This window comes from Hesperophylax consimilis, chromosome 16 (genome assembly GCF_061612785.1).
Source record: "Hesperophylax consimilis isolate HC1 chromosome 16, BYU_Hcon_1.0, whole genome shotgun sequence".
In the NCBI taxonomy this organism is placed as follows: Eukaryota; Metazoa; Arthropoda; class Insecta; order Trichoptera; family Limnephilidae; genus Hesperophylax; species Hesperophylax consimilis.
The window spans coordinates 34,279,580-34,297,489 of record NC_142851.1 but is presented as its reverse complement, the minus strand read 5'-3'; the positions used below and the strand labels follow the sequence as shown (position 1 = coordinate 34,297,489).

The 17,910-nt window shown below is 34.5% G+C and overlaps 2 protein-coding genes across 3 annotated transcripts in view; one reads left to right on the top strand and one right to left on the bottom strand.

Moving 5' to 3' along the window:
- The window catches only part of Acf (ATP-dependent chromatin assembly factor large subunit), a 36,546-nt gene extending 22,339 nt beyond the window's left edge, over nt 1-14,207 (bottom strand). For both annotated transcript variants that reach the window (XM_089641201.1, XM_089641202.1), the window contains exons 1-7: nt 13,886-14,207; nt 13,313-13,648; nt 10,164-10,365; nt 5,633-5,834; nt 1,846-2,105; nt 976-1,261; nt 278-425 (exon numbers count right to left, since the gene is read on the bottom strand). In XM_089641201.1, the coding sequence (XP_089497327.1) occupies nt 278-425; nt 976-1,261; nt 1,846-2,105; nt 5,633-5,834; nt 10,164-10,365; nt 13,313-13,648; nt 13,886-13,998 (1,547 nt within the window). In that variant the 5' untranslated portion in view covers nt 13,999-14,207. The remainder of the gene's footprint in view (nt 1-277; nt 426-975; nt 1,262-1,845; nt 2,106-5,632; nt 5,835-10,163; nt 10,366-13,312; nt 13,649-13,885) is intronic.
- Nucleotides 14,208-15,752: 1,545 nt separating this feature from the next.
- Polr3A (RNA polymerase III subunit A) overlaps nt 15,753-17,910 on the top strand; it is a 28,132-nt gene continuing 25,974 nt past the window's right edge. Inside the window, exons 1-2 of the mRNA XM_089641199.1 lie at nt 15,753-15,893; nt 15,993-16,128. Of these exons, the coding sequence (XP_089497325.1) occupies nt 15,850-15,893; nt 15,993-16,128 (180 nt within the window). The 5' untranslated portion in view covers nt 15,753-15,849. The remainder of the gene's footprint in view (nt 15,894-15,992; nt 16,129-17,910) is intronic.

Below are 17,910 nucleotides of genomic sequence, written 5' to 3'. Positions count from 1 at the left end.
ATAGAGTGAGTCTAAAATGTTATGTGTATAAAAGAATGAATAGTTTTAGGTCAATACTAGTCATTTATAAAAATAGAAAACTGCACTGGACTTAAATTAGAGCCCTGGGGTGCACCAGATTAAACAAAATATGAATGTTCGATGTGATACAAACTGTAGACAAAAAAATTTAGTAGGCATACCAAATAAACCAACAATTGACTATCTTCATGAGGTAGCCATTATTTTGGAATCCAATAGTGGTAATTCGGGTGGAATAAAACTCATGTGTTCGTACCTTAGAACTTCGCTATAGGTCTGGGAGTCGATGGGTAGCTGGCTCAGCGGTGTGGCCATGTAGGTCTGTGGCCACTTGGAGGCGGCCGTGGCCAGCTGGATTCCCCGCATGGCTGTCATGCCGATCTCCTCAGGGGTTTCTTCGATATCTGAAGGGTAAAGAAGAAAACTTATGAAAGATGGCTTTTTGTTTGTAACTAGCTTTACTTTTTTAATTTTGTGAAATAAGTTAATACATGGTACTGACCTGTACTACCCAGCTTTAACTGAAATTTGATAGTGAATTTATGGTACTGACCTATGCTACCCAATTTTCACTGAAATTTCTGATTTAAACATGTGGAACAAAGGACATGGTGTCTTGTTTTATTTTCTGATAGTAAATGAACATTTTTTCAAAGCTCTTTATGGATATAATGTTCCAGGTTGAAAATGTGTAGTTGTAACGAATTAGAAAATCAAACAACAGACACAACCGTTTTCAACAACAAAAAACCGTTTTCTGTCTGGACAATGAAACTATTTTCAACTCAAGCTGATCTGGGCTTTGAAATATTCATTAAACCGTAAAAACAAAATAGACAGAACTTTATATCAAATGTTTAGTTTCTCGGAAGACAACTTACTGGAACAATGAATTGATTTGAAATTGAATAGTTGACTTGCTCCTCAACAATCGACTACCTCTCTTGTTCTTACCATTAATATCTTGGATCACATTATCTTCATTATAGTCCTCAGCTTCGTCATCCTGCAGCGAGAAGATGGCCTGCAGCAGCACCTGCATGATGTCGCTGAGCGGGCCTGCCACCTCCTTGGTAATAAGCGCACGTCGCAGCGTCTCTAGGTCCACGCCGTTGTGGAAGGCGTCGCGTAGCTTCAGCGGCTTGGAGAACTCCCGGAAGAACTCCAGGATGGCCACAAAGTCACCAAAGTATTTGTTTGGAAGGCCAGGAATCTCCACGGGGATGGATTGTGGAAGAGCCTGGAATTAAAATGTTATAAATAAATAGTTTCTAATAGACATAATTATTTTACGATAACTACACACAGGAGGTCCCAGGATAATAATTTCACTCTAGGAAGTTCTGGGAAGGAAAAAGGTATGAGCAGTGGGTAGCTGTGTGTCCAGGAGTGACGGTCGTATGAATATATCCCTCCCACTGGAGTGCAAGGCGTTGGGTCGAGAAAGTCTGGTTGGAGAGGGTAAAAGGGTCTCCATCGACGGGCCTCTCGCCATGTAGTTGGTGATCCTAGTAAGTTTTTAGATTCTCACGGCCAAAAGCATTTTTGTTGTTTGTTTTTGGGGTGTTATGCCGTGTTGCGCTAACTCCTTCTTTAGCCGAAGTTTCGGACAGCGTTGCAGTGTCCATCATCAGGGCAGATCCGGTAGATCCGAAGATGTGTGATCCTATCTCGGAAAAATGATTCAATTAAATATTTTGTCCCCTGACATAACTTTATTACATATTGGTTTCAATTATACATTTTAAATAAAAATAAAATATCTGTAAAAAATTAGTTTTTTTTCGACCATTTGAATCATGTAAGTAAAGGAAAAACACTTACATTATGATCCTCCAGTTCTAAATCCTCCTTCTGCTTGTTCCACTCTTTTAGGTAGGCTGCCAACTTCACACTCTTCTCTTTCTTCTTCAGCTTCTCTTCCAGCTTCTTCTGCTTCATCTCCTCGCCCACCCGCTTCATCTCCTCCTTGAGGTTCTTGGCCTCCAAAATGTCATTCTTGGCCTTCTGGATCTTGCCAGATTTGTTGTCCAGCTTGCTGAGTTTGTCTTTGGTGATCTCCATATTTTTGGACTGCTTTGTGCCTAAAAAATTAACACATTATTGATTGTATGACTTTTCAGTTGAAACCTGCAAAAAACTAATGATAGGGAATAACATTTGGTTTACAGTCAGTGGCAGCTCTTCTAAGAAGGTCATTTGGTCAATGACCTCCCAAAAATATGCTGCAATAGAATTAATATAAAAAAAGGATTTAACAAACTACGCGATTATTAATTTAGTTTTAATATTTCTACAGATACGTTTTTCGATTCATTCCAGTCCCATCTAGCGTCCAAATGAGAAGCTATTGTATGTACCGGTAGCATGGTAATGGGTCACTTTAAATTTTGTGCCAAAAGAATCTCCTTTCTTTCTCTTTGCTATACAGAAAGAGGAGGTAAACACCATCATATCTGACGTATGCTTAGTGTCATACAAAATTTATTTTTAAGAGGTTTTCGGACATGATCGTAGTGAGATACGATCTACGACCTAGGATTATTAATGTATCAGACGGAGATGTGAAAAAATGTCAGTCGAAAGTTTTTTGTGTGAATCTTGAACTTGAATATTAGTTCGCCAAATTATGTTTGTCATTGCTGACGTAATTTTCTTGAAATAATTTAAAATGTCAATTCATTGAATCATGACAAACATATACAAATACAGTGACAATTAGTTTATGTAACAAGAGAGAAAAATAAAGAGGTTAAAAATGAAAAGTAATTTTTGTCAGTGGTTTTGCGGGTACGATAAAATGAATGTGTAGGTAGTTTTGCTTTCATTGTTTACTTTTTAAATCTACTTATAAACAATAGGCTGAGGTTGGAGTTTAATAGGAAAATATCAATTTCTTAGTAAAAAATTTTAATAGGAAAAGATATTTCAAAAGAAAAAAAAACAATATGTGTAAATAATTGAACAATATTGTACTAGTGTATTGTATTTGCTTCAGAATATGCGAGTACAGTAGAACCCCGTTAATTCGAACCCCGATAATTCGAAATTTTTGCAAAAAAAATTTCCGCAGAAAAATTTTTTCATACAAAAATTTTTTTAATTCGAAATTCGTTAATTCGTAATTCGAAATTTATTTTTGTCCGCGCACGAAAATTTGTTCTTGTAATTAGATTTACGCGGAAAAAAAAAATTGATTTGTGCGAAAATAAATCATAATATTTCGTAAATCTGAATCTAAAAGTCAGCCGTGGCGGTAAAACGCCGAAAAATGTATTTTTACGTGGTTATATATCGTACTAATTAGTATTATTATTTTGTAAATCTGAATCGATTTACACTGGAATGTCGTACTTTTTCAAATTTATTTTGAATATCCGAGTTTGGAGGGCCTAGAAAATACGTTTTACGTGGATATATGTCAGAGTTTTACGAGTTTACACCAAATATCTGAATTTAAAGGGTCGGCCGCAACGAAACTCGGCCGCGTAATTTCGATTTACGCGTAAATGTATCGTATATTAAGAATTTATTTAGAATATTTGAATTTCAAATGGTCCGCTGTGACGGAAGTCGGTCGTGAAATTTCGATTTACGCATAAATATATCGTATTTTTACGAATTTATTTTGAATATCTGAATTTTAAAGGGCCCACCGCGACGGAAATCGGACACAAAATTTCAATTTACGCGGAAATATATCGTATTATTACTAACTTTACTTCGAATATCCGAGTTAAAAAAACGGCGCGACGGAAATCGGCCGAAAAATTTCGATTCACGCCGAAATATGACATATTTTTATGAATTTACTTAAAATATCTGAACTTGAAAGGGCCGGCCGCGACGAAAAACTGCCGATAAAATTCGATTTACGCGGAAATCATATTTTTACGAATTTATTTCGAATATCTGAATTTGAAGAGCCGGCCGCTACGGTAATCGACCGCGATAATAAAGAAATAATTGGTATTAATACGAATTTACAACTAAAATACCACTTTACCGTTTTTTTTTTTTTTTTCATAAAATTTCGAATTACGTGGGAATTCGTTAATTCGAAATTTGATTTTTGATGTCCCATGGATTTCGAATTAACGAGGTTCTACTGTACCAGCAAATTAATTACATACATTGGCGCTTTTATAATATTTTATAGTGATGATAATCATTTCATGTTCATTTTTTTCAATTGACCTTCCACTTCTGGATTCCTAGAGCCGCCTCTGGTTACAGTAGATTTTAAAGCAACAATTTTCTGGGTATTATTTTATCACCCCTAAGTGGAAAATGTTGAGAGGCTAAATGAAGTTGCGAAGAGAACAGGAAGGTTGGAAAGCTGGCTATTCAGATCTAGTCACAAAACATAGCTAAAGCCGTTTCAAGAAACTTTTCCAGTTCTGAATGGTGGTCTCTCACCAGTTCCATACAGAGAGAAATCATATGTGTGAATCAACACACAGTACTCTCACTAATCCGCTACCTCAAAAACTGGGCAAGTGTCCAATTAGCGAAAGAGGTGAATAAAAGTGCACATATCTATGTAAATAAAAACGTAAATGTTCGTTTGTTCAAAATCTTGAATCTCTGAAAGTTCTTCACAGATTGCTTTGAAATTTTGACACATCGTTGCATTCGAATACGCGTGTTTTTATATACTTATATTATATAGATGTCACCTGTGACAGGTCAAAACATGTTTTTTTAAACAGTGCCATCTGTGGGACGTAAAAGCAAAACGCGCTTTTGTTTCTCTGCACAGACAGCAACGTGTGGCGGGGTTCAGCTAGTACAAAATATGAAGAAAATTTAATCAGGTATTTCATAAAAAACAATGAAAAATAAACAACATCAATATGGGCAAATCAATCCAATATTGTATTTTTATGTCTTTCTAGAAAGAATTGCGTTTTTATTTGTACAAAATTATTTATTCATATATATATAGTCATAAAATTTTAAAGCATAACTTTAAAAAAAATTTATTTGAATAAAATAATTAAATTAGTGCCACCTATGAACGCCTAGATTATAATGTACGTTTCATTTACCCTCAGGATGTCATGTTTACGCTTGCGAAAAGACTCCATTTTGTAAACTTATTCAAACAAAAAACATGGCAGAGCGAAATTGACAGAAGAACATGCGAAGGCTGTTCTGTAATGTCCTAAAACAACAATAATGAAGCCTGGTGCATGGTAAAACAGCCCTGATTCCTCCTCAACTCCTTGGGAAGGTCAGCTCTGGCAACCTAGACGGCAGTATAGTAACGAGTGTGTAAGAATAATATAACCCAACCCGTTGGTGTACAAACCTTGGCTCTTGATTCTAGGTTTATTGAATTAGATTACCGATTACCGGCGAATTTCGCGTGAAATTAATTTTGTGCTTTCAACTAGTACTAAAAATAACGGCAGATTAGAGCAGTTGTTTGCCAGGTTTTGAATCTGGGTCCAGGGCTAAGGAACTCACCAATATGTCACCAGGTATAATACTACATTTTTACACATACGACAATCAAACAATAACAATGGTTACATTAATTTAGGCAACGGTGTACAATTTCCAGAAAGACTTACATTTTATGAAGGATTCAAAAGATAATTATTACCTTCAAACTTATCAGTCTTGGTGATGTACTTGGCCATGGTCTGCTGGTGCTTCTTCTGCCCGTTGAGCAGTTTGGCCTTGGCGGCCGGCGCCATGGTGGTCACCTTGTCGAACTTCTTGGAGGACGGGAAGTCTGGCGCGGCGCCCGTGAAGATCTGGTCAAACTTCACCTTGGAGATGTTGTACTTTTCCATTGTGTTTTCCTGGAAACAAATGAGAAATTACATAAGTAGGTCTTCAGAAGACCGTAATTGGGGTGATTTTGTCATTGCAGATATGTGCACAAGTCTCGCTTTTTTTTTATGACTTTTTTCAAGCGCTTCGAAAATAAGTGTCAAATTAGTTGGTTTCTAGTTATATTTAATAGTATTGTCTGTTAAATTGAGCTGTTTTATTAAGATATTTTCATAAAGAGAAACATAAAATTTTTATTTTTATTTCGACTTTATGTCCGGGTTAAATCTTCCCCACAGGAAAAACTAAACCCTTCCACACATTTTTCCACAAATTATCATCTAGTCAATCCACATTATGCAAGTGCATTATATAAGCATAATAAATACAAAACAATTCAAGAACAACACATCAATTCACCAGAGATCAAATGGGAAAATAATTCACCGACTCCAAATATTTTCATATCAGAGGGTTCGGCTCGGTAGAACTCCTAACTGGACCTATAAATCCTACTGATCCCTCAATATAAATATTTAAAATGACTGATTTTTGCATTTTTATATATAAATTCTTTGACAGATCTAATATGCCTAAATTTTTGATGAGAGAGCTAGGTGTAATGCCAGTAGCCGAAATAACAAATGGTAATATTATTACAGTTTGAGAATGCCAAATTCTTTTAATCTCATTTCCTAAATATGTGCATATTCTTATTTTTTCAGAAACAGATTTTTGAATATTACAGGAATTTGGAATAGCGACATCAATGATATAAGTTATTTTTTTTAATTTTGTCATGTAAAACTATATTGGGTCTATTATGACTAATCGTTCGGTCTGTTAGTTTAGTTTTATCATAATATATTTTATATAATTCATTTTCTAAAAATGAATTATATATATTATAAATTATTATTATTATTTTAAAAACGATAATAGTTTTGAGTTATTTATATTGTTAAGTAAGTGTCTATCGATATAACTACTAGAATATTCCAACTACAGTAGAACCTCGTTAATTCGAAATCCACGGGACATCAAAAATCAAATTTCGAATTAACGAATTCCCAAGTAATTCGAAATTTTATGAAAAAAAAAATGCCGAAAATCGATTTTCTCGGCCGCCTCTTCAAATCCGGGTGGTATTTTAGTTGTAAATTCGTATTAATACCAATTATTTCTTTATTTTCGCGGCCGATTACCGTAGCGGCAGGCCCTTTAAATTCAGATATTCGCAATAAATTCGTAAAAATGCTATATATTTACGCTTAAATCGAGATTTCTCCTCAAATTCCGGTCGCGGCCTACCCTTTAAATAGAGATATTCGTAAAAATACGATATATTTCCGTGTAAATCGAGATTTCGCGGTAATTTTCCGTCGCGGCCGGTCCTTTATTTTCAAATATCTGAATTTAAATTCGTAAAAATACGATATATTTCCGCGTAAAACGAGAATTCGCGGCAGCATTCCGTCGCGGCCGGCTCTTTAAATTCAGATATTCGAAATAAATTTGTAAAAATACGATATATTTACGCGTAAATCGAGATTTCGCGGTCGATTTCCGTCGCAGCGGGCCATTTAAATTAAAATATTCGAAATAAATTTGTAAATATACGATAAATTTACGCGTAAATCGAAATTTCGCGGCCGACCCTTTAAATTCAGATATTTGGTGTAAACTCGTAAAACTACGACATATATCCGCGTAAAACGTATTTTCTCGGCCCTTCAAACTCACATATTCGAAATAAATTTGAAAAAGTACGACATTCCAGTGTAAATCGAATCAGATTTACAAAATAATAATACTTATTAGGACGATGTATAACCACGTAAAAATACATTTTTCGGCGTTTTACCGCCACGGCCGACTTTTAGATTCAGATTTACGAAATATTATGATTTATTTTCGCAAAAATCAAATTTTTTCGAATTACACGAACAAATTTTCGTGCGCGGACAAAAATAAATTTCGAATTACGAATTTCGAATTAAAAAAATTTTTGTATGAAAAAATTTTTCTGCGGAAATTTTTTTGGCGAAAATTTCGAATCACACGTTTTTTCGAATTATCGGGGTTCGAATTAACGGGGTTCTACTGTAGTTATTTCTTTTGAATTAGCTTATCATTGTAATAAGCTTATAAAAAATGGTATCACCATGTTTTAATATCATAGATATTTTTTTTTACGGCTGCACCACACATAGAGTTTTTATAAATAAAAATATTTTGTCTGCGCATAAAAGTTATTTAGTTTCAAAGTTTAAAATTGACAGAGACACGCCATTTTACAGTTAATAAAAAATATATAAAAATTTCACTTTCACCAAATTTGAAAAGTGCTGAATACAAAAAAATGCATCTGTGTGAGTACTGTGTGTTTAACTTAACTCTGGTTTCAATGCTTATAATATGCAAGCCAAATAATTAATTTAAAAATAACAGATACCTAAAACGGGTAGAGTCAACAACCTGTCTCAAGATTTATATTAATTTGAATACGGCAACACTCATCAACCAGGAAGTGTTACTTTTTCCCGCTGCTATCGAATCAAAATATTACACAAAAAGATATTGGGTCAGGGGCAATTTGAAGTACACTTGAAAGTTGGGAAATTTATTTTAACACATTGCAAGTCCCACAGCTTTGACGTAGGTAAATAATTTCACATACTGATTATGAAAACCACAGATTAGATTGTGGAGTTATCCAATGTAGATTCTTATTTACAAAGTTAACTAAATAAAGATTTGAAGTTGGATTTGAATTAAAAGACATAAATCATCAGTAGTGTAATGGCGGAATAGGGGAAGTGACGGAGAATTAATAATTCCGTAAATTACATACTACCTGACTTTACTGCTTTTTTTTGCTTTACACAAAAAATATGAAAGCGGCTATTAACTCTGTGTTTGACGTTTTAGAAAGATAATAAAATACTTTTATGTTTGATGAGGGCTAACTAATATGATGGGGTATTTATTTACTATTAATTCAATTCAATTCCCACAGTAATTATAACTAATCTGTCAACGTTTTTGGCATCGTATAAAATGACTTTGAGTGTCTTTGTTGTTTGTAATTATTACATTTGTAAACTGCATCCACAGAACCTACTTTGTGGGACATTTATACATATATCTATCAATATTGATCAAAATACAAATTAGAAAGCCCAAAACACCGCCACCAAGTAGTAAATAAATTCAATTTGCCGCCATTGAAAGGAATGTCAAAGTCAATACGCTACAAAAGCGCCTCTAGCGGCCAGCGCTGTTCATATTGCCTCTATTCCACCAGAGTTGGACGTATTATTAATATAATAGGGTCGTCTTCAGTTAATTAAATCGTTTTTATTAATATTGTATTCGTCAAAGTTTGGAAACAAAGTCTTACATACTTCAAGAAAACATTTTAGCTTAGCATTCCTATTTTTTGTAAAAATTACTAGATTAATCCCAAAGAGGGTGAAGACTAACGTCAGTAATAATTTTATAAGACTGTACAAACACGCGCCCATCAGTTCATGCGATCAGCGCCGCACTGAACCTTCTCCTACATATAGTAATAGTATATAGTATAGCGTTGTTCGGTCGACGATGTAGTGCTGACGAAATGGACTGATGATCCTCGTAAGCAGCGTGTAGTGATTAACGTGCGACTGACCGTTAAATGTTGTTCTACAACTCTTCATTCATTCGCCAACATATAACATTACGCAACCGAAGTATGCTTGATATTGGATGCTGATTTTTAGTATCGCCATGGTATTCAGAAATGGCTTTACCTAATATCAGATTCAGAAACTAAGTTCAGTGTACTGATCTGAATAGCAGCATGGCGCAGTGAGTTATTAGTTTGATCGAGATTCGGCTATCGACCAACTTAGCTCTATGGCATCCCCAATTGAGGTACGTAGCGAGGCTGAAGGTATTGGGGAGGGGAAGGCGATAAGGAGAGGAAGGTGAGGGAGTACCTGGCTATTCAGACCTGGTCACGAAACACGGTTAAAGCCATTTCAAGCAACGTTTCAATTCAGAATGGTGGTCTAACACCAAGTGGATACTGAGAGTGTCTTCCACTCTGGAACGTGGCGCAAGTATCTATATATTTTTTCAAATTAATAAATTGTGAAACAACGCAAATTTACCAAATAAAATTTACTTACGCACACCGGGATTGGAACTCGCTACCTTCGGCTTGCTAGTCGAGAGCCTTATCCCTCGACCACGGAGGCCTTTCACTGTAGTGAGAGTATCTTCCACTCCTAATTATTGGGACTCTGGTGCAAGAAGGTGTTACTCCATCATTAGAGAGAATATCATGGATTTAATACATAGAAAGTGCGTACCTTAATCCTGATGACGCCTCCGGGCCCCTGCTCCACGAACTGCTTGAGGTAGAGCTTATTCTTCTCGCGAGTGAACACGCCGCGGCTTCGGCGCACGCGGTCGTGAGGCACGATGGCTACGCGGCCCAGCGCGTCCCCCTCCAGCTCGTCGTCAAACTGCTCCACCTCGTAGCAGTACAGGGACGAGGGCTTGGACGGGGAACTGAAATTAAACAATAACTCAATTTAAACCCCAGGGCAGTGGTACACGTACCCCAGGGCTACATGAGGTTGCTTGGAGGGTTTAAAATCGCAGAAATATATTTATACAGAGCTGTGCAAAGAGAAACTTGCAAATTTATCCCATTATGCTTAAATAACAACATGTGATTTCCATTATTATTAGATTCTTGTTAGGCCATTAATAAGGGTTAAGATTTTAAAGTTAATGAATGTCGATAAACTAATAAATTTTTTTGAAAACTAATATTATAAAGTTTCATTTTGGCTTACGGAATTTAATACTTCGTTTATGTGAAAGCACTATGAAACAATACATGATTATTATTTTGGCTACAAGGGGTTGCGAGATTGGGTTCTAGAGCAATTTCGGGAGATATTTCTCAGAGATAATTTTATTTTTAAAACTAATATTATTTTTGCTACAAGGGGTAGCGAGTTTTGAGCACATTTTCGAAGGGGACTAATTGGGAACCACTATCCTAGATGAATTTTGGGAGATATTTCTCCCAGACATCAAACACCTGTAGATTTTGGGAGATATTTCTCCCAGACTGATAAATTTCATGCTTTCATTTTGGTGAGATAATATAACATTTAAATGGTGTTAGAAAAAGAGAACACCGTGCTGTCAGATTGCATACAAAAGTTTACTATAGATTATTTAGTATTTGAAAATTGAATAATTAATTAGTATATAAACCTATCCCATTTCTGTGCAGCACATCTGTACCCGAGGATTTATTAAGAGTGATTTTATCTATGTTGCGAATTCTGTAAAACCTACACAATTTAGGCACCTCAAGTGTTCAACCACTTTTTTTAAACATTGCAGTTTTAGTGTAAAACTGTTTATATTTGAACAATCTAGAAGCTCTGAAAATAAAAAAAACCCTAAAATAAATAAAACCAATTTACTAAATAAACAATAAGTAAAATAGCAGCATTTTAAACATATTCCCCTCCTCTCCACCTTAGTTTACCACCCCCCAAAGTTGATGTTCTCTCTCCCTCTTCTATCTTACCGATAAATACACTGTAACTCTGTATTGTTTTAAAATGTTTTTCATATAACCCTGATGAAGGTTTAGGGTGAACCGAAACGGGTTGGTTTTATATATTAAAAATATATACAATAAAGTGGTATTAAAAACAAAGTTATTTTATTCTAATTATTATAATTAATTAGTTAATGTTAACGTAACAAAATGATATTAAATTATGAATCTTTAAATAGTATAAAATAAAGTCACTATCCGCGTCTTTGTGCGCTTAGTTCTTCTAAACTATGCGACGGATTTTGATAGGGTTTTCACTATCATTTAGAGCATTTCTTCCGGAAGGTTTACATATATTATACATGCATATTACATTTATCGAAAGCAGACAAAAGTCAATGTTTTGTAATCAAGTCGTAAAAAAAATATTTTCAGGCGCATACATTGCTAATGCTGGCTAAACCTTACGAGATACTTCAATATAATTTAATGTACAATGGAATTGTTCATCTATTAGATATCTGTTCTTCGATCTTGAATACTTTCTCATTTCCGCGTCGTTTCATCTCTTGATAATTACCTGGCGACTACTATTTAGTCCTGTTAACTGTTTAGTTTTCACCCCGTCGCTCTGGCTTACAGATGTGATCTCTGGAGAAGATGACCTATAATAAGTCACGCTTCAGAACTAGAGAGCAAGTTGCTTTCCTGTTCCTTCCAAGCTATTTCAGTCTCTGGCAGGACTGATCCAAGCGACACTTAGTAAACCGTCCACTTTAGGAGTTCACCCAAACAAGGAGAAAATATTCATTGAAACCCTTTTGGTAAAACAATGGTTTGAGGGAACATATTACGTTCTTTCATGAGGAATGATACGGTGTAACCCGTTTCCTCAGTGAACCCATAAAGTGCTTGTTAAAGTTGTCATACTTGCAAATTGATTGTACACAAAATAAAGACTAAGGACGGGTTGTTTCGGAGAATCTGAACAATTCATCAAATTTCAACGTTCATTTTCAAGTTCTGTGAAAGACTTTTTCAAGTTCTGTTTTTATTTCAGTTTTGTCAAGCAACTAGCCTACAATGATATAAAAACAGAACTTGAATAAGTTTTTCACAGAACTTGAAAATGAACGTTGAAATTTGATGAATTGTTCAAATTCTCCGAAACAACCCGTCCTAAGTGTGTTCACCGTTAAAATTGTGCATTGATTTAATAATCTCGTTACAACTGTATTTATTAGAAGACTACAACAGGACTGATAATTTAATTTTACATGGTAAGCTTGTAATAAAAACACAAATGTAATATTCACATTTTTTAAAATGTGAATACCGCACCAAGAGTCCCAACTGCTCCCAACCATCTGGAGCCAGGGAGACTTTGGCATTCACAATTGGGGTACGATGTGAGGCTGAAGTAGAGGGGTGGGGAAGGAGATGGGGGAGAGGAAGGTGGGAAGTACCTGGCTATTCAGATCTGGTCACCAAACATGGCTAAAGCCATTTCAAATGAGGGTTCAATTCTGGATGGTGCTATTACACTAGAGCGGTACTAATTTTAGTGCTTACAGATTTTAAATGTATTCTTTGCCAAAAAGCTTTATTCAGCTTTTTATGTGCACAAAATTATCAAATCTAGGGCAAAAAATAAACAGTTGAGCAGCATTTTTGCTTACAAACCACTCATTACTAGAGGACATTTAGCTATTCAATTTATTTTGAAAAATAATCATTCTGTCAAAAATGCATATGCAAGAAAAAATAAACAAAAACAATTACACAACAATGTAAAAAAATTATGTCATTGAACAATAATTTAAGATGTTTAGATAACTACAGTAGTATTTTTCTTGTTGACTTATCTTATGCAAACAATTTCACAACACTTGTGACTCATAATTAGTAGGACAAATAATAAAGGAGACTTACCCGCCGGCGTTCGGCTGCTGCTTGGGGGCCGTCACTGACAGAATCTGCCCCTCGGCCCACGAGTCCCCCTCCAGGCAGGCCTCCACCGTCTCCCCCACGAAGTAGCGGTCCCTCACGAAGTTGAACACATCGTCCAACATCTCTGCAAAGGTACAGCGCTTGGTGCGGGAAGCTAAGTACAATATTGGAACGCGAAGTTCCATGGGAAAATCTCTTAATGATTTCCTAGCATTCTTTTCACTGTCCAACGCTTCCGTGTAGGTAAGATTCGGTTTCCCTGTCATCTCGCATGACCAAACCATGGAATTGACAAGGATGATCCTTTCGCAGTATTCCCTATAAAAAATGCACAATTTTTCATAATTTTTCACAAAACTTCAACTATTTTGAAGATTTCAACTATTTTCGGCAAAGTAATTCACCAAAAGTGACAACTGCGCCGATCCAAGTTTTGGGTTACGCATGGACAATTGCGTAAACGACATGATAATGAGGGTTAGTAAAACTAACAACGGTTAAAACTTGTACGATCAAAATAATTCGTAATGCTAAGCCGACAATAACATTACTTACTCATAATCTCGAAATATTTCGTCGGTGATCTCACAGTGAAACACTTCCTCATCGTCCCTGAGAAATTCGGAACCTGATGACTTCTCAAAGGCTTTTCTCTTCAATAAAGGCATGTTGAAAGGTCTAAGAACGCGAAGAAGTAAAACAACAATACGACTTGAAATCGGTGGCAATTTTATAAAACGCCGGTCACAATGTGTGCAAATATGAACGACGTTACTTATAAACAGTCCATATTTGAAAACTGTTCCTCACAAACAACAAATGTAATTCAATAAAAATTAGCGCGGCTTTCAGTTGACAAGCCAAAAACGGCGCGCTCCGCAAGAAACATAGGAAAACGAATATCGAAACAACGCAAACAGATGGTGAAATGTTAATCATAGCAACGACGATACATCGAGCTAGGTAGTGCTAGGTAGGTTACGTTAATGAGGGGCATGTGTGAACAATTATTGGATTATGTTCTAATATATTCCTGTAAATAATTTTAATAAAATTGTTAACAAAGCAAAAATTATATATATTCAATAGATTATTTCTAAGCTTTGTTTAAAATATTTTTAATAAATCCAAAAAAACACATTTCAAGCAAAACTTCCCATGTCACAACACAAGGCCGGGACACTGAATCAAATTGGCCTCTTAACTCGAATGAGATCCTAAAAAAATTCGGTATTAATATTTTTTTAAATTTATTAAAATGTTTTAGTTAATTAAAACAACAAAAGAGGTCTCATACAAGTAAGGAGGAAGGTTATATTCAGTGTATTCGGCCTTGTGATTTGAAAATAATATATATATATATATATATATATATATGAATGATTGATTGGTGAATGAATCACACTCCAACTATAAGAGTACTGGCTACTAAATTAAAGTCTATTTTGTAACTCCATAAATTGTAGTCAAATTCAGCCTAGGGCCATACAGTGATGTTTTTTGAGTAAAAAATGTTCGTATTTCATTAAATTACAAAAACATTAGTTTTCACTTTCGGACAAATCATTACAAAAAAACGATTTCCCCATCTCCAGTGCCATAAGTGAAAGTATCTAATACCTATTCTACCGGTTTAGTATAGTTTCTTTGTGATTATTCTAAAAAAATTATAAAATAAATATATTATATCACATTGTTTATACATGGTATCCGGAAACTCGTAGTACAAGCGGGAAACTGGTGAATCTACATCACATTTGGAGTCGATTTTGTAGTATATATTTTTTTGATTTGAGCTTTCGTTTTTCGTTCGTACTTTTTATATTAAATAAGGTAACAAATGGCAGATTTCATTACTTCGTTTCCCATACAATAATAAAACATAAAATATTACCTATTCGAAACCAGCAAACATATTTTGTGGCACCATTTTACTAAAAACAAATAATCTGCTTGTTGCTTATAGCATTGCACGTTGGTTTCCTAAACAATAAAAAGTGGTAAAAATTAAGTGATTGTTTATTTTGAACAATAAAATTAATTAGTGAGTAAACTTGAAAAAAATCTCAGTTAATGTTTTTTTTTAATAATAAACAGAGCGGTGTGTGCAATGCTCTTCCTGCCATAAAAGTTTTAAATATGCTAGTTTCTTCTATCATCTAAATATTATAAAGGTAATATATGCATGGAAGGTAAAGAATTTTAGAAGAACGACGAGTATACCTAATGAAAAAATAAAATACTTACATAAATTTGAAAAACATTGATTTTCATTTTGTACTTTGAAGAAACAAAACTTTGTTTCACAGTCATGGACCAGAGTGCACTCGATTCCATGCCCCATCTCTAGCCGCTCTAGCGGTCACTTTGATTGGCAAATCATGCTTCTTCTATGGAAATGTCAAAACAAACGTCAGTTTGGAACTGGAACATCTGACGCGTCCGGCATGTGTTTTGTTAATATTTTTTTTAGCGTTTAGTGCGATATTGATTGAATTACATTGCTATATTTAAACACTATGCCTAAAGAACAATATCGGGAGACTGATGTCGCTCGAAAAATGTAAGCTCGTAACTTATATTACTTTCAAAACAATTGTTTATATGAACACCGATAAATAAGGTTATATTATTGTATATTTATTTTATTGTATGTGTGCAGATCTCATGTTACGTTTGGGGTGGACAGTGCAGCGAATATACAGCAGCAGGCACATCTCCACGTAGTCACAAAGAATCTTTATGCCCAAGATGGGCAGAGAACACCAGCCATGCACGGCGTTCTGGATAGGCGAATGGTTTGTATTTCATAATATGCACATCACTGCTGTCGTATTAAATAACCATCACAACTAAACTGAAACGGCGGTAAAACCCAGAGAAAGCAAACAAAAGACTTAAAAGAATAAGGAATTGAAATAAAAAATATATTCACGTTAGATCAAAAAACACCGATTCTGAATATACTTATATATTTCTATATTTTTACTCTCAGAATTAATAAATCGTTCTTAAATAATGTTTTAAAAGCTGTGTATACGCTCCATGATTGGTCGAACGAAATCTGATGTCAAATTTACTCTGTGTTAAGTTAGTACAACATAATAATTACACATCTCTTTCTTTTTTCTTGCGTACTTTGATAATTAGAGGTACGCTGTACAGTTTTGAATTGTGTAGTTGGGTATGTTGATCTGAGTTTTTGAGATGATTTGTGTTTGTCTATTTTAGTTTTATCGATTGTTTTAAATAACCTCACCGTATCTCCTGACATTTTAGAAGGTTTTGTTAAATTCAAAGTGGTAAAATTGAAACTTCCATAAAATAATGCAACTCAAACAACTAGTGCGACCGCGACTGAAATCACCTACATGCCAATTTAACGTTTTTGTTAAAATAAGTAAGTAAGATTTATTTCAAATTTACGTAAAAGCAAAGCAGTCTTGCTGGCGAGAGCCCGCCGTACTGCCGCTGCGTGAGCTACATAGGTACATTGATGATACCGTGTAAACTTTAGTGTAAGGGCTTTGTCTGGCAATGTTTTGATGACAATCATAAATTCTAAAGTTATCAATTAATTTCAGTATGAAATTTTGAAATTAAAAAAACAATACCCTAATTTAGTTAGACAGTAAACATTGATAAAAAAATGTACTGGAATTCCTTACTAAAGAATAAAAAAAATATCCTTACAAAATGCACTAACCATTGGACGTTCAGCGCACAAATGACAACACTCACCTTCCCGCTTCTTATCGCTTGGATTGTAATCGTTTTGGAGGTCTAAAAAATATTGAAACTTGGAGAATTAATTTAACCATCAAAACGAACTTTAAAAAAAATAGCAGTACATTCAGTTTGAATTTAATCTAATTTAATAAAAAAATAGACTCAAATTCCTTATTCAGAGCGAAACTTACAATTATTGTGGGCGTATAAGATCGCCATTAGATATTTTTAAATATTATACTTGTGGATGTATAAGATCGCCATTAGATATTTTTAAATATTATACTTGTGGATGTATAAGATCGCCATTAGATATTTTTAAATATTATACTTGTGGATGTATAAGATCGCCATTAGATATTTTTAAATATTATACTTGTGGATGTATAAGATCGCCATTAGATACTTTGAAATTTATACTTGTGTGCGTATAAGATCGCCATTAGATATTTTTAAATATTATACTTGTGGATGTATAAGATCGCCATTAGATATTTTTAAATATTATACTTGTGGATGTATAAGATCGCCATTAGATACTTTGAAATTTATACTTGTGTGCGTATAAGATCGCCATTAGATATTTTTAAATATTATACTTGTGGATGTATAAGATCGCCATTAGATATTTTTAAATATTATACTTGTGGATGTATAAGATCGCCATTAGATACTTTGAAATTTATACTTGTGTGCGTATAAGATCGCCATTAGATATTTTTAAATATTATACTTGTGGATGTATAAGATCGCCATTAGATATTTTTAAATATTATACTTGTGGATGTATAAGATCGCCATTAGATACTTTGAAATTTATTCTTGTGTGCGTATAAGATCGCCATTAGATA